Source organism: Salvia splendens, chromosome 13 (genome assembly GCF_004379255.2).
Source record: "Salvia splendens isolate huo1 chromosome 13, SspV2, whole genome shotgun sequence".
In the NCBI taxonomy this organism is placed as follows: domain Eukaryota; kingdom Viridiplantae; phylum Streptophyta; class Magnoliopsida; order Lamiales; family Lamiaceae; genus Salvia; species Salvia splendens.
This window is the reverse complement of record NC_056044.1, coordinates 12,421,010-12,443,879: the sequence shown is the minus strand read 5'-3', so window position 1 is coordinate 12,443,879 and position 22,870 is coordinate 12,421,010. Positions and strand designations below refer to the sequence as shown.

General features: G+C 38.1%; 1 protein-coding gene across 1 annotated transcript; it reads left to right on the top strand.

Moving 5' to 3' along the window:
• The first annotated feature begins 827 nt into the window (after window positions 1-827).
• On the top strand, window positions 828-6,870 carry LOC121761101 (reticulon-like protein B12). Its single transcript, XM_042156694.1, has 4 exons — window positions 828-1,061; window positions 1,285-1,465; window positions 6,272-6,483; window positions 6,567-6,870. The coding sequence occupies exons 1-4, from the start codon at window positions 1,001-1,003 to the stop codon at window positions 6,722-6,724; spliced, it is 612 nt and encodes a 203-aa protein (XP_042012628.1). The 5' UTR covers window positions 828-1,000; the 3' UTR covers window positions 6,725-6,870.
• The last annotated feature ends 16,000 nt before the right edge of the window (window positions 6,871-22,870 follow it).

Below are 22,870 nucleotides of genomic sequence, written 5' to 3'. Positions count from 1 at the left end.
GACATTTTTGTAGAAATTGGAGAGGAAAGAGAGATGATATGATAGTGTGTTTGTGAGAGTGTAGTGTTTGTGTGTGGAAAAAATGGTGGAGGAATTGAGTTATTTATAGATGAATGTAGAAAAAAAGAAAAAAAAATCTGCAAAAAACGGTAAAAAAATGGTCATTTTTTTCAGATTTAAAAAAAATTAAAAATAGCCTAAAACGTCGCCCACTCGCAGAGCCGGCGAGTGGGCGTCACGCCCCAACCACTGCTCGCCACGTGGCCGACGCGCGTGGCGAGACAGCCCGCCAACCGCCCCTCCCCCGAGCTACGAGACGCGACGGAACACCCGCATCAGCGTCTCGATGCAGTCTCGTCTCGCCGGGACGAGACCGAGCCTGCATCGAGACGCCGATGCGAGTGCTCTTATGATCCACTAACACTACTTCAACCACTTTTTTCTTCTATCTTTTTTACTTTACCAATAACTCGTTAAAATTTGTGTTATTTACAATTTTATCTATTTTATTTTGAGAAAGATAGTATTGTGTTGTTGTGCGCTATCACCACCCTCTGAAACACCAAAAGCAAACGGTGGAAAAGAGGAGAAAGTTATAAACACCAACCACACATGCCCCCTAAATCTGTATCTATATTCAATCTTCTCAGTATGGAAACTTTATTAAATAATTAAACTTTATTATTTTATGTAATTGGAAAAAGGAAAAAACCAGTGGCGAAATAATTTTTCGAACCTTTCAAGCTGGAATTTGATTTGAGGACTATCAACCCCACAAGTCAACATCTTTTATTCCACACCCATATATACAACACCAAGAAAAATAAAAAAAGCGGATTAATAATACTTTCCAGGCTACCAAGTTTTCACTTAAAAAGAATCAAAGGATCCAATTTTTATGTCTCTTTTTTTCCCATCTCCCAAATCTTGATCTCTGATTTTCTAGAACTGGATTCACTAGTATAAGTTGATGGGCTCTGTCTGATTCTGATTCTTGAAAATGGGTACATCGTTTTTCAAAAAGCAGAGAACTGTTCATCAGATTCTTGGAGGAGGTTTTGGTGAGTTTTTTAATGGTTTAAATCTGCATATTTACTTTTTATACTGATTTTATTTGATTTGTTTGAATTACTGTCATTCTATCTTGACCTTGATGCTTAATTTCGATCTCACAGAAAAACTATTAAATTTTGTTGGTCAATGGTCTCATCTGAAAAATGAAGCAAAATACTAAATCTGAAAAATGTTTGGCTTTTTTTTTTCTTTATAAATATTCAAAAACAGTTGCAGATGTGATGCTGTGGAGAAGGAGAGATCTAACATTGGGAATTTTGATTGTGACTTTGGCTGCTTGGATGATGTTTGAGATTTCCGGTTATACACTTCTCTCATTTACCTCAAATGTGTTCTTGCTATTATTCACAATACTTTTCCTGTGGGCAAAATCAGCTGCAATTTTGAACAGGTTAGTTAAGTGCTCTTATTTTTAAGTAATAAAAAAAAGTGAATTAGTATCCGAACTTTGTATATTGCTCGTTTGCAATTCTGGGAAAGTTGTATCCTCATCCTCCGGGAACCATTAGAGTGTCCACTATAAGGCGGACACGCCCAATAGCCCCGCCCTAGTTTTTGTCCATATCCCCAGTTTTGTTGTCCATAGCTCCAAAATTCTATTTCCGCTACTATAGTGGACACCTCCAATAGCCCCCAAATTTTATTATTAAGATAATCGCAGTGTAAATAAATAAAAAACGAGGTAATTAGGGCTGAATATTCGTTGTATTGCAAACCGGTAAAATTATACAACGAATAATTAAAATAAAATACAACTAAAAACTCTGCCACCGTCTACTCGGTGTCGGAGTCGGCTTCCTCGTCGTCTTCTTCTTCTCCTCCTCCTCCTCATCCTCCCTCGCTGCTGCCGGCCGCGGTTTCCCCAGGATCATTATCAACGCTCCCCAGTCATCTCTCAATCCGAGTGATGAGCCGCTTGTAGACGTTCCTGAGGTACGGGTCTTTTTCCCCTGCGTATTTGTTGCATACGTCTTGCAGTTGTTGCATCAACGTTACGTCTATGGTATTGATCAATACCTCGTGGGGTTGCACCGTGGGCTGTGGGATTGGGGCAGACTGGAGATGCGCGATCCGGACGCGGCCGCCGTTAGGCGGGAGGCACTTCTACCCCCTCTGGCGCTGCGGATAGAGGCCTGTTGTCCCGGGGGCCGTCGTCGCCTAATGTGAGTCGCGGCTGGCTCTTCGACTTGCTCGTCGGACTGCTCGAACTCGTGCGAGCCTCTCCCACTGCTGTATTCCCCGGCAAGGTTGTGCCTTGTGCGCTTCGGGCAGGAGCTGTGCCCACCTCTTGCGCCACGATCGACCTGAATTTCGGACAATCCGCGAGGACAAGATACTCCTCTCACAAGGTGAACTTCGGCGCGCCCATCTTGTGGTATTGGCCCTCCGATAGGGTCTTCACATCTGCTACGCTTCGGCCACTCTCGGCGTGGCGAAGGTTGTTCTCGTATATGGACGCGAACAGCTTGGTAGCCCGCAGAATCCTACCGAACTTTTTTCGGACCTGTTCTGGGTCGCGCTTCTCGGCGCCGTCGGGCTTGAATTCCTCGTATGCCATCATGACGCGCCTCCAAAAGCTCCCCGACTCCTGATCGGTGCCCACCACGGGGTCCGAAGTGATAGAATCCCACGCCTTCGCCACGGCAATGCTCTCATCTTTGGTGTATGGCTTGCCGCGGCTGGACCCCTCGGCCTGATTAGAGCCACCGCTACAGCCGGCGCCACTGCCCTCGCTACTCGCAATGCCGGGCCAGCAGCTCGAGCGTCCACCGACGTTGCCGGTGCCACGACTGCCGCCTCCGCCCCTAGGGCCTCCGCCCCTACCGCCACCAGGGCACCGACTGCCGCTACCACCTCGGGTCGGAACGGGCGTTTCCACCCGCGGTGCCGGCGTATCTGGGATGCCGGAACTGAGCAGACCCATCATAGTATCAAATGCGTCTTGATCTGCTTCGGTGATCGGAGATTGGCTGGCTTGGAAAGGGGAACCCGGCCGCGGCTGATGAAGCGCGTCTAGGTTGGGTCTGTAATCTCCAAATGCGGAACGACTCAGATTCCGCTGTAAAGGTGGCGGCGTTGGAGAAGACCTCCACGGCTGAGATGGAGGAAGGGGTGGACTCGATGCCCATGGTGGGGGAGATTGATTCCAATTCCAATACTGGGACGGAGTCGTGCCATATCCGGCAAAACCCGACGGGTGTGATGTATTGGTGTCATATCCCGATTCCTGAGAGTCGGGTGAGTCGTCGTCTCCTCGATTCATTTTTTAGAGAGTGGTTGTGTGGATAGTGAGTGGATGGATTTTGTGAAAATGGTGAAAAATAAGTAGGGGGGTGTGGTATTTATAGAGGGAGTGTAAAAAAATTTCAAATTCCCCGCAACCGGCTAATTCGCAGCGGCTATGTCGTCCACTATAGGCGCGGCTATAGCCCCCCCTGCCGCGTCCTCGCCCCGCACCCGGCTATCGCGCGTCCGCTGCCTCTCGCCCCCCTCGCCGCGTCCGCCCCCGGGGCGGACAACTTCTCCACTATAATCCGCCGCCCCCCCGCCCACCCTCTTGGCTACAGCCGCGTCCACTCCATAGTGGACACCCTTAGGAGTCCTGATTTGTCATTATAGTCCGTCCGACAAGGCGCCAACAAAAGTTCCGATTCACTTTTACTATAAATACTACTAAGTAGATACCATATTCCACTAACTCATTCCGCTCACATTTTATTTTATAAAATTCACATATAAAAATGGGTCTAACATTCCATTACTTTTTTACCGAATTTCCTTTTTATTTTTTAAGATTCGTACCAAACTCAAATAGGGGACTTCTAATGGCGGATGAATGAAGTATTTAATGTATTTATATTTGAGATATTTTCACAGCTTTTTTTCAACGTTTTAAGTAGTAAAATGCTCACCAACTTATAACGTATAAGAGTATATTTATCAGCAACCACTGAACTCAATTACCTACTTTTTTAATATCCAATTAATTCATTCAACCCAACAATACCCAACAATACCTTTTTTATTGTTTATCAATAACCACCAACCAAAACATTATATATTTAATTTTTATATTTCATTAGTCCCCTAAAAATAGAAATTTTTTCATATATAGTCAGTCCCCTAAAAATAGAAGCTTTACATTTTAGGAAATTTCTTTCTCTCTAATGATGTAAGACTTATTTTCCATTAACACATAATACCAAAGTTCATACTCTTTAAATTTTAGTTTTTAACTAAGAGGTCTATGGTGTAATCAAAAATAAATATAGTAACATGTTTTTTTTTCTTTTTCTTATCCGTCCTTTCTCTATTTTATACTCCCTCCGTCCCAAGGTAGAAGTCACACTTGGGAGATGGCACGGGATTTTAGGAGATATTATTTTGTGTGTTAAGTAGTGAGAGAAAATATAATTTTATAATTGATGTGAGATGGAACTTTTTCCAAAAGAAGAAATGTGACATCTTTTGTGGGACAAACTAAAAAGGAAAGTGTGACATCTACCTTGGGACGGAGGGAGTACGTATTTTTATAAATTAATATAACTTCTTTTTATCAAAATAAATCCTAAAATACTTTATGAAATCAAAATTTTTACTTGTTTACACATATGAGGTGTGATCAATTGCTTACTCTTCTTAAATTGTTAACTTGCTACTTCATCAACGCAGCGTGTTAAAAATGTCAACACAACGTTAACGTTAATATGTGATGACAAAAATTTTACACCAATTCCAGTTACATAAACATATGGGTATTCCAGTTATGGAAAGTTATCCCATTTTTTTACACCAATTCATCAAGTTATTTACAACTTATACCACTATTAAAACACTAAAAATGATATAGGTCTCACTTTCCATTAATACTACTTTAACTACCCTTCCAATCCTCTCTTTTACTTTATCAATTTTGTCTTAATTCTCGTGTCACATCACATGTCCATATTTTTATAGGACATGGGGAGTAATAAATAGAGAAAGGAGTAATGTAAAAGATAGAATAATGTAGAAAAGAGGATATTTCTTCAACTTAACTATTTATTATTATTTTTTCAAAACGAGTGCAGAAAATAAAACGCATCTATTAACATGGAACGAAGGAAGTAACTTTTTAGAATTACTCTCTCCGCCCCACAATAGGAGTCTTATTTGGTTTGGGCACGAGTTTGAAGAAATGTAAAAAAAAGTAGGTTGAACTTGAATAAGTTAGTGGAATTTGAGTCACTCTTTTATATATATTAGTTTTATAATAAAATGTGAGCTGAGTAAGTTGGTGTAATGTGAGGCCTACTTACCATTCATAATAAAAGTGAAATATAATTCTTATTGGGGACAGAAAAAAGGATAAAATATGACTCTTATTGTGGAATGGAGGGAGCATAAAATTCTTCATTTCTTGTAATTAATGAGGAGTTATAATAGATACGTATTCAGACATCTTTTAAAATAAACTAACTATAACAAGAAAATCTATTAAATTATTACTCCATTTGTCTCATAGAAATATGTCATATTTCCTTTTCCGTGCGTATCATAGAAATAGTCTATATCCATATATGAAGATCTATCATTTATGGTTTTCATCATCTATAAACATTATTTCAACTATATTTTCTTCTTCTCTCTTACTTTATCATTTATGGTCTCCACCATCCACTAATAATATTTCAATTATTTTTTATATTTCTCTCTTACTTTACTAATTGTGCATTAAAATCTATGCCGTCCTCAAATGGTATATTTCTATGGGACGAAGTATGTACAGCTTATGCATGTTTATATTTTATTTAGGATTTCATAAAAAATAGTCACATTTTTCATTTTGATCAGTCCCACAAATATAGCCACTTTTTATATTTGGTTTGTTTTTCTATCTTATAAGGTGGGTCTCATCTCTACTAACAATATTCAAATTACATTTTCTTTCTATCTCTTACGTACTTTACCAACTTCACATTACAACTCGTGTTGTCCCCAAAGTCCCTATTCTTTTCATTTTGGTGAGTAAAATATAGTAATATTCCGACTCTAGATGCAAGTGATACTCCAATATAATATTCCGACTCTAGATGCAAGTGATACTCCAATATAATATACTCCCTCTGCTTATGAAAGTGGTCATCTTCCTTGTAAGAGAGGGAGTAATATATTAATTCTATAAGATATTGGTGTTGATTATTGATTTATCTAACAGAGCTCCTCCTCCATTGCCTCATCTCCATCTCTCACAAGAAAGTGTAAATGAAGCATCCACTTTGATACACAATGTCATAAACACATCACTCTCCATGTCGGAAGACATTGCCCTCGGAAGAGATTCGAAGGCGTTTGTGAGACTTGTACTTGTGCTCGTCACAATATCTGTGATCGGGAGCCTCGCGAGTTTCCTCATCCTATCGTACATTAGTAAGTCACCGAGTTTGATAAAAATTACTGAATTTAGGGGTTGGATGTTAAAATGATGGGTCTTTTAATTTGCCTCATTGCAGGTCTTGTCCTTGTTCTTACCGTTCCACCAGTTTATGAAAGATATGAGCTCCAAATTGATGATTATGCTGGGATGGCCTACACAAAAATGCAGCACTTATATATGAGATTACACCAACTACACATCTCTTCCATCATTCATAAATGGAAGATATATTGAGCTGATAAAATCGATCTCTTTTGTGTTCTCAAATTTTACTTTTATGTTTGTTCACCGCAAACGAACATCATATAAACAACCAAATCTTATTATCATATGTTATGTCTTATTTTTGGATATAAGTTGTTATAGTATTGTTGAATTCATATGATATGAGTTATCACAAAATTGTGATACAATTTTTTTTAGATTGCTTAACATCTTAAAAATAAACCATGATTTCCTACCATATTGGTTTTTCATTTTTAATTATTGTTTATTATACTATAAATGATATTCACTTTGCTTCAACTAATTTGAGCCGTATTTCTTTTCGGATGCCCGACAAAGTTGAGTCATATCTTGTAACGATCCGCTAAAACGATATTATTAGAAACAATAATGTTGGCGTAATTACACACACATAAGTGACTTTTTGCGTAATTAATTTCGAACTACGATAGAGGGTTGTGTACGATAGAGTGTCATTGTTGTTTCTAACGGCAGACAAGTATATATATATATATATATATATATATATATATATATATATATGTACAATAAAAGAATAAAGACTCATAATCAAAGTTTTAATGTCTGATACATCCAACAAAAGTCCAAAAGCGTTTTTACAACGAGTTCGATGCTAGATTAGAATAAGAACACGATTTCGGACATCACAAGAGTCGTGCCGGGACGGACTCGCGTCGGACAGCCGTGCCGAGTGCCGGGCAGCCCCGGGACAGCCCGTCTTCTGTCCTCCGGGTCTTGCTCGATCACCACTTTTTGCACTCCCGATACCTACACGAAATAATAGACCACGTATCAAATACACTTTCGACATCAAATCAAGACGAAAAGTTGGATAAGAACCGCATCACATCAAGCACGTTTTCCTAACGACGGCCGCATTTATTAGTCGTCGTATCGAAATGAGAAGACGGGAGTTTTTGTCCTTTGTGAAAAATGTAATTTTCATTCCATTTTTTTTTTCTCCTTTGTCTATAAATATAACTCCCAAACTCCACGCATCCTCCGCAAAATCCGCCAATTTCTCCACCGCCTTAAAACATTCAACAACACGTGTATCATTTTGTTCCCAACAAAAGCTATCATATTGTATGTTTCTCAAGTTATTCCCCAGTTTCACCACATCCAAAATTTAAGAGAAGAAAATTTAGAGTTTCATAGAAAAAGGGTAGAAACAGTGAGCTCCACTCAACAAGTATTTTTCTTAGAATTGCAAATCCGTTTCTCCCGTCTCTGCAGCAAAACAAGATTCATTCTTTAGTTTTTCCTACTCAAGAAATCGAGAACCAAATTCGAGAGAGAGCTATCGATAATCCTCTCAAAATCCGTCGAAGGTATACCCCCCCTATTTCAAGTTTTAATCATCAATTTTTGCATACCATCATCCGAACTAATCGCATAACTCAAGCAATTAACACAATTGAACACTCCCACGGTTAAATCGAAATGCGAAAAGAGTATAACTTTGAGTAAGGAGAACTTATCTTTCGGGGTTGTGCGGGGCTGTTTGGGTTGGTTTCGGGACGAATCGGGGGCTGTGGTGATGATTCAGGGCTGCACGACCACCGACGGAGCAGCGTCGAACAGCAGCCGACGGCTCGGTGCAGATGGCGACGGCAGCAACGTCACGCACGAAGGGGAAAGCAACGGTGACTGGGGCTGCGCGAGGTGACAGCGGCCTCTGCGGCGACGACGGTGCGTCGTCGTGTTCACTGCGGCGGCGGTGCGGCGAATCCGAGAGAGAGAAGAGAGAGGGGGAGCCGAGAGAGGAATGGGGAGGAGAAGATGATGGAGGGAGGAGCCGATGGCGGCGGATCCGCGACGGCGGATTCGTGGCAGCGGCGGCAGCGGTGAAGGGAGAGGGACGCGAAGGAGAGAGAGAGGGAGAGAGACGACGCAGACGGAGGTGCGAGGGTGGCGACGGAGGGATGGCTGGTCGACGTCGCGAGGTGTGAAGTGGGGTGAGGCGGCGGAAGTTTTTGATTTGGGGGAAACATTTGTGTACAAGTGGGGGAGAAGGTGAATAGTGATTAGGTGAGAGAGAATAGATGATACGTGTGGTGGAAGGGGGAGTATATGGACTAATTTATTTAGTGAAATGGGCTGGTCTCTTTTTCTAATTAGATGTTGGGCCTTTTGTTTTTAAAAGAATTGGGTCTCTCTTGGAGTTATAACAGTTGGGCTTATTAATTTAATTAGAGGAATATGTTGGGCTAAGTAAGTAACTAATTTGATTCTTGGGCTGATAAATTAATCGTGGGGAATTATTTAATTAAATCTCGAAATAATTTTGAAGTATGAATAGTTTACCCAAGTTTCGAAATAAATGTAATTGCGAGGGGAAATACTTGCGATAATTCGGTTAAGCGCTTATATAATATGGGATTTTAATTCGATATCGTGGAGGGAAATACGAGGAGCCAACGGAGGAATTATGGGCGTAAACGGTAGACCGGCGTCTCAAGCGACGCCTTGGGCGGCCGCCGATTAATCGAAAATACGCGAAAATCGAGAAACGAGATAAAAGACTTTAATGAGGGTGAATGCATTCTAATTAGTAGTTTTATCGCGTTGATTGTTGTGTTATTATTTTATTTATCTAAAGGGAGTTGTTCCGTGAGACTCTAATCCGGAAAGAGGAAATACTCAACTGCGACACCTTTAAGCAGTCGAGGTGAGCTTTCTTATACTAAAAATACAAATCGTATTTTATGAAAACCTGAACACATGTTCGTGATTTTTTTTAAGATGTTGTCTTGCCATAAATGATTTTGTTTTTATGATGCCTATCTGTTTTGGCTATGCCAAGATGAATGAATGAAACGAATTCGGACTCCAATGGGACCGAAAATCCTATTCGAGTTAGTGTACACAAAGGAATGGACCGTGTGTCATCGTAAGGGTTGGCCGGTCAATGTGATCGTGGAAGGTGGCCACCTTCCCAACACACTATGAACTATCAGATATGGCTAAGTACAGGAAAAAGGAGTTGCAACCCAATGTGACATTTTTAGTAAGCTCGGGTCTTTTCAATAACAACCCCCGAGTGTTACTCTGATGATGGCTTGACAATATTTTCAAATGTATATGTGTAATTTTCGGCAATGTGTTCACTGAGTACTTTTGTACTCAACCCTGCATATATTTCTAAATGTGCAGGTTGAGCAGCGAAGTGGTGGATGAAGTGCTATTGAGACAAGACATTTAATTCAGTCAGATTTTGACTCTCGGAGGTTCATGTCTTCATACATGGAACCGCGTTCATTTGTTTCCGTTGTGCATATTAAAAGACTCAAGTCTATTTTATTCAAAACTCTGATATTTTGAAATTTCTTTACAAACAATTACTCGAGTTTTCATGATCGAGTATCTTTTCTTCTATGTATCAGCACTTGATTAGTCATGTATCGCAACCAATGCCTGATTTTATTTTTCCCCTTATTTCTTTCCCCGCTTCTTTAACCCTCCCCTAGTCGCGATCAACCGTGTTTTCTATCCTTAGAAAATGCGGTCGTGACAGAGTGGTATCAGAGCATTCTTTCTCGCTCTGAACCCGAGAGTCTTCTTTGAAAATCTTTGGTCTAGCCTTGTTCCACTAGACTGTCTAATATACTCCCCGAGCGACGAAAAGAAAAGGGCGCGATAAGAAAGAAACTTCGATAAAAGCAATCTAACATAGAACAAAACGATGTTTCTGGAAAGATGATAGAAGTTGGATGCCATTTTCTATGTCCCAAAGACATGAATAATCTGGGTTAGCCATTGTCTTTCTTGACAATCCAATCACTCCAAAGGGTCGTACCTTCGATCCAACTAAGTGATATATACATATTTAGCAAGAGAATTGACTGCAACGTAGACAAAGAATCCAGTCTTGCAAATAATAAGTAAGCAGAAACGACGTGTTACGAGGATGAGCGTTATGACGAATAGAGAGTACCAAAGAGTCGTAATCCCAACATATGGTCATCTGACGTGATCATAAAGTGAAAGTAGCTTGTGACCAAAGTTTCCCATAACTCATTTACCATCCTCTATAAAGAATTAAACAAGGGAGTATTACCATTGTAGTTAACCAAGAAGATTCATCAGCAACGCTTACTTGGATTCCCATGAATTCTATTTTTTTTCTCTCGCACCCCTCTTGATCAAAATACCTTTTGTTGAATTAAGAACTTAAATGACTTCTTTTGCAAGGTAATGTGCCATTACTTTCCTTCTTCTATGTCAAGGTTGTGAATCACTTTCAGTTTTGAGCTTACTCCCTCATGTTTTCTGATAACCTCCAGTGACTACGGTCCTTCTTTACTCATTCTGTATAAAAGCAATACTTTGACTCTCTGAATTCTTGCCAGCAAACTCTTATACTCGGAGCTGCTTTATTTATAGCCTTCAGAATGAACATGTTTCCCTAAACAATTGTCTTTTCAATGATATATTCCTCAAAGATCATTAGTGGACCTTTTTGTTTTCAAAAGTGCTTCTTGACAAGCTCTTTACTTTATATGAGTAGTTCCCTCTTATTAATTCGACTACAATTATTCCATCATGCTTTGAGCTCTTCAACAACTCCAGATCTAAAGCCATTTGCTCTCTCCCTGAACTAGTTTGCTCTGATTGTCTTCTCTACTAGTTAATTTCCTTGAATTGATTATAAACTTTGTGAATTCGATAACGTGATATAGTATCACGATATTGTTGACTCAAAAGGGTAGTTGCTTGTTATTCCTCTTCTCAAATCCACTTGAGACCAATCATTTTCAGTCTCATTATATTTGAGCAGCCATCTGGTGAGACCTTAAACCTTTTAAATTGACCCTTTGTGTTTTCAGACATACTTATTGACAAGCTCTTTGTTTTACATGAGTACTCTCATCTTCTAAATTCAAATATGACTATTGTCTCTTGATTTGAGCTTTTCTGCAAGCCCCATGTTAAAGCTGGCACATTGCTTCTCCCTTGGCTAGTTTCCTCTTGTTGCTCTCTTTATTAGTTAGTTTCCTTGAACTGCTTATAAACTCTAAAAATTTCGTTGATATGATCTTATATCACAGTGTTGTTGAGCAAATTGCAATTGTTTGCTTTTCCTATTATTTTCAAATCCATTTGTAACCAACCATCTCAGGTCTTCCTGTTATCATCTGGGGGATACTTGAAACTTTTCTACTTCACTGTTCATTTTGATTATATATTGGCAACCTATTATTGACATCTACAATATATTCATCATACCCTCACTTTCGCAATTTATTCCATCTGGCAAGCTCTTCCCATAATAAAATTTTCAAGTTCTATGGGTATAGCTCAATTGAGCCTAGTCATTGCACCTCATGAAAACCTTTGTTGCAAGCTACTGGTGAAAGTTTGTGGTGAACCAAACATTCATGTAATTGAAATAATTATAATCGTTTTATTTTCATGGCTACCTTGGAGCCTACACAAAGCAAGAACGATTCGAATATTTCTCTTGGAATCCCAAATTCAGTTCCTATCAAAGTTAAAACGGTTAGATCAACTCTATATTGTTTCCTCGCGTGAGACCCTCATGGGAGGCAAGACATTGATCACTGCAAAATAAATAAATAAATAAATAAATAAATCCTACGCCGACGAACGTCGAACCGAATTTTAACATCGGAGAGAAGGTCTTTTTGAAAGTATCCCCTTCCAAAGGAATAACCAGATTTGGACTTAAAGGTACGCTAAAACCACGATTTATTGGACCCTATGAAATTCTGGAGGAAGTGGGCCCAATAGCATATCGCTTGGCATTACCACCCAACTTTGGGAACGTATACAATGTATTCCACGTCTCCCAACTTCGGAGGTACGTGTTCGACCCAAAACATGTGATTCGTCACGAAGAAATCGCTCTAGAACCTGACCTGAGTTACGAAGAAAAGTCGGTAGAAATATTAGATCGAAAGGTGCAGCAGCTTCGGAACAAGTCGATTACTACAGTGAAGGTTTTGAGGAAAAACCACGGACAGGAAGAAGCAACATGGGAGCTAGAAGAGAAAATGAAAGAGAAATATCCCGAGCTTTTTGTCTAAGCACTTCCTAAATTTCGGGACGAAATTTCTTTTAAGGGGATAGTATGTAACGACTCGCTAAAACGATATTATTAGAAACAATAATGTTGGCGTAATTACACACACATAAGTGACTTTTTGCGTAATTAATTTCGAACTACGATAGAGGGTTGTGTACGATAGAGTGTCGTTGTTGTTTCTAACGTCAGCCAAGTATATATAAATGTATATATATATATATATATATAGGGTCCCCTTATATGTCAAACACCTCTTTAGTGTAGAACTAGAGACTAAATATTGATCATTGGATTTAGATTTTAATGGCTGAGATTAAAGAAACTACATCTTAATCCCCTCATTCATCCGGTTAATTATTTGTTTCAGCCAAGGGATATAATAGTCTTTTTCTAAAGTAGTAAAATTGATTCTGCGTAAAACAAGGACCCATGAATTAGGGTAAAACTTAATTTCACCGCTTCCACTTCCACTTCCCGTCCTCACTTTTCAACTCCCCACTTCTTTTCCCACGCGGCGGAACGACTCAAATCATCTTCTCCCACACAGCGGCAGAGCGATACCAATCATCTTCTCCCACACCAGCGGCGCGATTCCAATCGTATTCTCCCTCACCGCGATGGCCCGATTCTAATCGTCTTCTCCCACCACGTCAGCACCATTCAAATCAGTCCGTTTTCTTATCCCTAGTTATCAAACAATTATCACCATGGTGGACACAAGGTGATCCAAACTTAACGGTATTATTTTTATTCTACAATTTTACCATTCGATGAAAACTTTACAAACTAAAGTTTTGAATTTTGGTTGTCGATGAGCGGAATCTGCATTCCAGATCTGGTGGTGGTGAGTTCAGTGATACGTTAATTTAGTAAGCTTAATGTTTTTTTAACTGTATAAGGTGAATTGATTTCAATGTAAGATGAAGTGATTTCCTCTTAAGATGAAGAAATTATATCATATGATGAAGTTATTTATTTTGGATTGTTGAAATTTTTGATTCATTTTAATTGAAATGTTTCCACTTTCGGGGTGAAGTTATTACATTAAAAGATGAAGAAAAATTTAATGATAGGATGAAGTGATTTCATACTATAATTTCGAAATTTTGATTCATTTTCTAGTGTATTTGTGGTTAGTATTTTCTGTTCTTTTTTGCTTTTTTCTGTTGTAAAGATGATTCTGTAGTTGGAATTTAGTCTCTGGTGAAGTGTAGATATATGTTTTGTAATGAAATTGTTGAACACGTGTAAAACAACTGTTGCTTGTGTAAAGGTTGGGGGTGCGCAAACCAGTAGGCCATACCCGAGATTGCCGCCTGTAAGGAAACGACTGGTAAGATAAATCAATCGATGTCTTTAGATTATGGTCTAGGATGGTTCAATTGTTGTCTACATTTTTTTATTTTTTTTTTACTATTTTGGTTATGATTTTTGGAGTTAATGAACACTAATCAAGAGATAGGTGATTACAGTAGTTTAAGTGTAAGATGGAGTTTTTACATTGTTATATGAAGTGATTTGATTCAAATTTTATTTGCTTCAAATTTGGATTATTTTTTTGGAAGGTTTAAATTAAAATATGAAGTTATTAAATACTCAGATGAAGTAATAAAAGTATAAGATGAAATTATTGTTACGTTATGAAGGTTTAAATTAGAATATGAAGATATTAAATTATTATTTGGGATAAATTTTGGATATTTGATTAATATGTGTATTTTCAATTGTATTAGACCAGAAGTGTGATGCCAAGAAGCCTGTTACGAAGAGGAATGTCAAGGCCAGGCGCACAACTACATATGAATGGGAAAATGGATGCGATGTTGGCGAAAGTTAAAACAAGAAGATTAATTCAAGCATACACTATCCATTTTCATTGTATATTAAACCAATCGAATAAGATTTTACATATGTATTTTGAAATCTTATTCGGTTCACACTGATTATCTATTTGGTTCTACTAAACTTCCATTGGTTTCAATTTTTTGTGTATCATGGTGAACCAAATTACTAGTATTGTGGAACTAGTTCTCAATTTAGGATTTCTTGGTGCTCTTCATTCAAGATATGAGTTTGGATTTTTTTCAATGGTTCAGATCTGATTCATTTTAAATGTATAAGGGGAATTGATTACAATATAAGATGAATTGAATTCTTAACAAGATGAAGAAATAATGTCATAAGATGAAATTATTTATTTTAAATTGTTGAAATTTGTTTCATTATAACTAAAATATGTCCACTTCTCGAGTGAAATTATTACACTAAAAGATAAAGAAATTTGATTATAAGATGAAGTTATATAACACAACAACCACTCCCCATAATCCATTTTTCTTTTTAAATGTATTATATAATGCTCTGATTTCTTTTTAAACTGAATAAATTTAATTTCGGATTCATTCTCTTCATCCTCTTGGTTGTCTAGTGTTGGAATAGAACCCAATGATCAATTGAAGACGCATGAATTGTGTGAAATTACAAGCGTGACTTGACAATGGAGATGTGATTGTAAACGTAAATTGATGATGGAGCTGTAATTGTAGGCGTGAATCAATAGAGATGAAATCCCAAGCTTGAGCAATGTGTGTGGCAGACAATCTATGAATCTCGTTGATCTACCTTGTTGATGTGGTGGTGATTGAATCCTTCATTAATATTGGTTGAGTGTATAAGAAAATAAAATAGTGATACTATCTATCTACAATAATTAACGTGGGATAATGGACAAATTTTGACAATATATTCCATATATAATTGTGTATGATTTTAGGAAAGAATTAACTACTGAAAATATCAGTCTTCCAATACAACCCCTAAGCCGATTTTTAAGATTAAAAATTAAAGATTTGAATGATTTATTATATCCACAGGATTATAAAATCGGATGGCTGAGATTTGATCTCTGGTTCGGTCTTTAAAATTAGTTCGACATTGAATACAATCCTATATATATATATATATATATATATGGCCATGTTAAAGTCCTTTTCTATCATTAGATTTAAGTTCCAATTTGATTTGGATCATCGGATCTGCTAGATGAACGACCCGGATTTGATGATTAGTTAAGCATTCCGTAGTTCATTATTTGGTTTATTTCGTGCATTATGAGGGTGAATTAGTAATTTTATTATCTCAAATCTGAAGAATACGAGGAGCTGCGAGTTTAGCGGGATACACCCACAGCTTTCCATCTACCGCCTCATTCATCATAAACCGTATTTACTCCCACTTCTCTCTCCATAATCGTTCTCAAATTCCATCCAAACAGCAAAACCCTAGCCGCCAAAAGGGTTGTTTTCGGCGATAATTCTGAAGTTCAACCGGTTTTTCAGTCGATTTTCATTCTTCCTTGCTGTGCTGAACAATACTCCACCGCGTTCTAAGAAGAGGTAGGGTTTTCCGATTGTTAATGGACTGCTTCAATTTTCGAGTTTGAACAACCCTTTTCCAATATTCGCTAGTAACGCAACTCCCACACCACAATGCACCCGATTACCACCAATCGGCCGTATTTGTTAATACAGTCTAACCCCCTTTTGTTTGGTTGAATTTCTGCGTAGATCTTAAAATGACAAAACGAGGACGACCTACCAATTCTAAGCAATCCCAGCTAGAGGGTGAGCTCCTAGTTTTTTGTGCAATTCGAATTGCTTTGTATGTTTGGATTGTAATCCCACATTATTTTTGTAATTGTGTGAATTAATTCAAATATCGTATCCATTATTCGTATGGTGGTTGATTTTAATTGTATAAAATAATTCAATGTTGGCTTGTTCACAACTGTAATGGATATGCACATTATATGTGTATTTTGTTTTCCATCCAAATATCATGTACTCTGCATCATACAACTGGAGTTTGAATTTATCCAAGAATAGGAGTAACATGTATATTTGCATTCCATGTTATGATAAATGGTGTACAAAATCAGTTTGTTCATTACTTGATATAAACTCTTCATTATCTGCCAATGTGACTACATTATTTTCATATGTGAATGTAGTTTGCTCATGTCTCTTTTAAAGTGTCAGATAACGAATGTAATATTTGTATATTCATTTAATCATATAGTCTATGCATTATTTTAATATGTCAATGCATTATTTTTCATATATGTGTACATTGTGAATGTTATTAATGTGGTTTTAGATTTTGAAAGAGTAAATTGAAAATGTGTTTGTTCATTACATGTCAACATCTATTCATTATTTTACAAATGTGACAACATTATTTTAATATGTGAATGCATTATGGTCATTTCTGTTTAAAATTGGCAGATAACAAATGTGATATTTGTTTATTCATTAATTCATATAAACACTGCATTATTTTCAGAGGGTGGTCATTGTGGAGATAGTGGATGCAGAGGTGTATTTGTCATTAATAAAATTAGTTTGTTCGTTAATTTGTATTCTATATATATCTTGCATCATGCATCATGCCAGTGTTAGGATTGCATTATTTGAATATGTGATTACATTATTTGCTTATGTGATTGCATTATTTGTCTATGTTAATGCATTATGTTGATTTCTGTTTTAAACTGTCAAACATTAACTGGAAAATGTTCATAACTAGCCTGAATCTGTACATTATGTAGCTATTTCTATGCATTATTTATCTTGTTTTATGCATCATTTGACTGCTGTTGTACATGAGTCTAAGAGTGAATGAAATATTTTTATCTGTTCATTACTTGAGTGATTTTGTTCATCATTTGGCTATTTGAATGCATTATTTATCATGTTTTATGCATCATGTGACTGCCAGTAGGAATTGCCCAGAAATTCTGGGAGTGAGTATCAGAGGTCGGGACTAGTACAGCTCTGGAAGAGACGGAGGATAAGAAACCAAGGGGTAGGAACGTCGACCATCTGTAATTTCGACGAACCCCTACCGAGTTTCTGAATTGTATAAAGAGTTTAACTCCACGACAGAAGGAAGCCGTCACGGAACTTGTACATGAGTCTAACAGTGAATGCAACATTTGTACATTATTTAGCTATTTCTATGCATTATTTATCATGTTTTATACATCATTAGATTGCTATTGTACATGAGCCTAAGAATGAATGCAATATGTGTATGTTCATTACTTGATTGATTCTGTACATTATTTGGCTATTTGAATGCATTATTTATCTTGTTTTATACATCAAGTGGTTGCTGTTGTATGTACTAGACCCTAGCCCCTAAGCTAGTTAAACCCTTAGGGAAAACAAGGAACGTGCGCCAAACATCGAAACACGGCACACCTTAAATGAAACGGGGCTGGATATATGTTCATTACATATCATAAATAATGCATTACAGAAACTAAAACCACACATTACACTACATAATATGTACATTATGTATATCTGTTTTAAAAAATGCCTACGCGCTATGCATGTGCAACCTCCGAGGAATTACTGCAGCTCGTGTATTTGGACAACGTTTTTTAGACTTAGCACATACTACACCCTAGCCCCTAGGCTTGTTAAACCCTTAGGGAAAATAAGAAACGTGGGTAAAACATCGAATCACGGCACAACCTAAACTAGGGGCTAGGATAAATGTTCATTACATACCACAAACAATGTTCATTATAGAACCTAAACTAAACGGGTAAGGATAAATGTTCAGTACATACCACAAACAATGCGTTACAGAAACTAAACTACGCATTATACTACACAATATGTACATTATGTATATCTGTTTTAAAATATACCCATGCGTTATGCATGTGCAACCCCAGACGAATTACTCCAGCTCGTGTATTTGGATAATGTTTTTTAGACTTAGAACATACTACACCCTAGCCCCTAGGCTTGTCAAACCCTTAGGGCAAACAAGAAACGTTCGGCAAACAACGACACACGGTACAACTTAAATTATAATATTGTCAAGGAGTTGATCGAATATTTGTTTGTTCATTACTTGGTATAAGCTGTTCATTATTAGGCGATGTGATTACATTATTTGCCTATGTGCATGCATTATGTTCATTTCTATTTTTAATTGTCAACAACCAAATGGAATATTTGTTTATTCATTACCTCACATAATCTCTGCATTACGTTCATATGTTAATGAATTATTTTCTTATATGCATGAATTGCTGTTGGTCATTGTTGAAATAGCGGAGACAGAAGTTTTATGCTCATTAAGTAAATGATTTTGTTCATTAATTTGTATATTTGTATTCATTATATGTCATGTATCATGCATCATGTCAAAGTTTTTTTATATTGTCAAAGAGTTGATCGAATATTTATTTGTTCATTACTTGGTATAAGCTCTTCATTATTAGCCGATGTGCTTACATTATATGCCTATGTGCATGCATTATGTTCATTTCTGTTTTTAATTGTCAACAGCCAAATGGAAAATTTGTTTATTCATTACCTCATTTAATCTCTGCATTACGTTCATATGTTAATGAATTATTTTCCTATATGCATGAATTGTTTTTTCTTATGTTTTATATAGTCAAAGTGTAAAGGTATCAATTGTTACATTGTTTGTATTATAACTATATATAACTGCATTATATGAAGTATACTATACATTACCAAACACAAAGAATGCATTATATAATCATCCTTAAACATTACATTTATAATATCGTCCAACTATGAATTCAATATTAAACCAGACATTATACGAATGACTCCAATTCGCGGACATACATACATGTCCCTCGCCACCTCCTCGACGCGGCGGTTTTGATCCATGACGGGCGCCATGAGCTCTTCGTTGATCACGCTTCTGATGTTGTTCATGTTGTTGTGATTCTTCGTGGAAACGTCGCGATTTGGTGATGATTTGTTGCTGATTTCTGATTGTAGTGATTTGTGGCGGCGATCGTCGTCGACAATCACGCTGACCGGATAGAATCTCACGAATCTCTTTGCGCCGGTGGAGTGGTTTCCTCTAGACGACGGCGTTTTGCTGAGGCAGGATCGGGAGAACGACGAAACGGAGGAGCAACAACAAAACCATGAAACGTAAAAAATGTTTCAATAAACCAATACAAAAGCACAACAACAGGAAACACAAATTTGCTGATCTAAGACGATTGGGGCATTCGACTGAATTACAAATAAAAATTGACAGCAACCAAATCAATACACATAGGCGACAATTGCAGTATTACCTTCTTCCATTGATAATCGAAATTGCGGGGAGGAACCGTATGCGTAAGATGTAGATACAATAAAGATGTTCAAAACCAATAATCGGCGATTTGCAGTATGCTGATAAAGAGAAAGAATTAAGGAGAAAGAATTAAACTAAATCAGGAACAAATTTACTGAGAAACTGCAATAATCCTCGACGGAGGAAATCACGCCTCATTCCATAACTAACTACAATATAGAATATCTATTTTACCCTTATCACGTTAACAAAGCATGCAATCTGATAATTATATTAAATTATTTAATCCATTGGATCAGCTTAAATACACGGTGGAGATTAAGAAGGAGATTGGATTAAATAGGTGAAAAGGATTTGAATACAATCATATATATATATATATATATATATATATATATATATATATATATATATATATATGTACAATAAAAGAATCAAGACCCATAATCAAAGTTTTAATGTCTGATACATCCAACAAAAGTCCAAAAGCGTTTTTACAACGAGTTCGATGCTAGATTAGAATAAGAACACGATTTCGGACATAACAAGAGTCATGCCGGGATGGACTCGCGTCGGACAGCCGTGCCGAGTGCCGGGCAGCCCCGGAACAGCCCGTCTTCTGTCCTCCGGGTCTTGCTCGATCACCACTTTTTGCACTCCCGATACCTACACGAAAGAATAGACCACGTATCAAATACACTTTCGACATCAAATCAAGACGAAAAGTTGGATAAGAACCGCATCACATCAAGCACGTTTTCCTAACGACGGCCGCATTTATTAGTCGTCGTATCGAAATGAGAAGACGGGAGTTTTTGTCCTTTGTGAAAAATGTAATTTTCATTCCATTTTTTTTTCTTTTCTCCTTTGTCTATAAATATAACTCCCAAACTCCACGCATCCTCCGCAAAATCCGCCAATTTCTCCACCGCCTTAAAACATTCAACAACACGTGTATCATTTTGTTCCCAACAAAAGCTATCATATTGTATGTTTCTCAAGTTATTCCCCAGTTTCACCACATCCAAAATTTAAGAGAAGAAAATTTAGAGTTTCATAGAAAAAGGGTAGAAATAGTGAGCTCCACTCCACAAGTATTTTTCTTAGAATCGCAAATCTGTTTCTCCCGTCTCTGCAGCAAAACAAGATTCATTCTTTAATTTTTCCTACTCAAAAAATCGAGAACCAAATTCGAGAGAGAGCTATCGATAATCCTCTCAAAATCCGTTGAAGGTATACCCCCCCTATTTGAAGTTTTAATCATCAATTTTTGCATACCATCATCCGAACTAATCGCATAACTCAAGCAATTAACACAATTGAACACTCCCACGGTTAAATCGAAATGCAAAAAGAGTATAACTTTGAGTAAGGAGAACTTATCTTTCGGGGTTGTGCGGGGCTGTTTGGGTTGGTTTCGGGACGAATCGGGGGCTGCGGTGATGTTTCAAGGCTGCACGACCACCGACGGAGCAGCGGCGAACAACAACCGACGGCTCGGTGCAGATGGCAACGGCGGCAACGTCGTGCACGAAGGGGAAAGCGAAGGTGACTGGGGCTTCGTGAGGTGACAGCGGCCTCTGCGGCGGCGACGGTGCGTCGTCGTGTTCGCTGCGGCGGCGGTGCGGCGAATCCGAGAGAGAGAAGAGAGAGGGGGAGCCGAGAGAGGAATGGGGAGGAGAAGATGATGGAGGGAGGAGCCGATGGCAGCGGATCCGCGACGGCAGATTCGTGGCAGCGGCGGCAGCGGTGAAGGGAGAGGGACGCGAATGAGAGAGAGAGGGAGAGAGACGACGCAGATGGCGGTGCGAGGGTGGCGGCGGAGGGATGGCGGGTCAACGTCGCGAGGTGTGAAGTGGGGTGAGGCGGCGAAAGTTTTTGATTTGGGGAAACATTTGAGTACAAGTGGGGGAGAAGGTGAATAGTGATTAGGTGAGAGAGAGTAGATGATACGTGTGGTGGAAGGGGGAGTATATGGACTAATTTATTTAGTGAAATGGGCTGGACTCTTTTTCTAATTAGATGTTGGGCCTTTTGTTTTTAAAAGAATTGGGCCTCTCTTGGAGTTATAGTAGTTGGGCTTCTTAATTTAATTAGAGGAATATGTTGGGCTAAGTAAGTAATTAATTTGATTCTTGGGCTGATAAATTAATCGTGGGGAATTATTTAATTAAATCTTGAAATAATTTTGAAGTATGAATAGTTTACCCCAAGTTTCGAAATAAATGTAATTGCGATGGGAAATAATTGCGATAATTCGGTTAAGCGCTTATATAATATGGGATTTTAATTCGATATCGTGGAGGGAAATACGAGGAGCCAACGAAGGAATTATGGGCGTAAGCGGCCGACCGGCGTCTCAAGCGACGCCTTGGGCGGCCGCCGAATAATTGAAAATACGCGAAAATTGAGAAACGAGATAAAAGACTTTAATGAGGGTAAATGCATTCTAATTAGTAGTTTTCTCGCGCTGATTGTTGTGTTATTATTTTATTTATCTAAAGGGAATTGTTCCGTGAGACTCTAATCCGGAAAGAGGAAATACTCAACTGCGACACCTTTAAGCAGTCAAGGTGAGCTTTCTTATACTAAAAATACAAATCGTATTTTATGAAAACCTGAACACATGTTCGTGATTTTTTTAAGATGTTGTCTTGCCATAAATATTTTTGTTTTTATGATGCCTATCTGTTTTGGCTATGCCAAGATGAATTAATGAAACGAATTCGGACTCCAATGGGACCGAAAATCCTATTCGAGTTAGTGTACACAAAGGAATGGACCGTGTGTCATCGAAAGGGTTGGCCGGTCAATGTGATCGTGGAAGGTGGCCACCTTCCCGACACACTATGAACTATCAAATATGGCTAAGTACAGGAAAAAGGGGGGTTGCAACCCAATGTGACATTTTTAGTAAGCTCGGGTCTTTTCAATAA

Excerpts from the sequence above, each read along its gene's own strand:
- LOC121761101 (XM_042156694.1), top strand. The coding sequence starts at position 1,001 with ATGGGTACATCGTTTTTCAAAAAGCAGAGAACTGTTCATCAGATTCTT. Across the intron at positions 1,466-6,271 it reads TCAGCTGCAATTTTGAACAG|AGCTCCTCCTCCATTGCCTC; the intron begins GTTAGTTAAGTG and ends TTTATCTAACAG. Across the intron at positions 6,484-6,566 it reads CCTCATCCTATCGTACATTA|GTCTTGTCCTTGTTCTTACC; the intron begins GTAAGTCACCGA and ends GCCTCATTGCAG.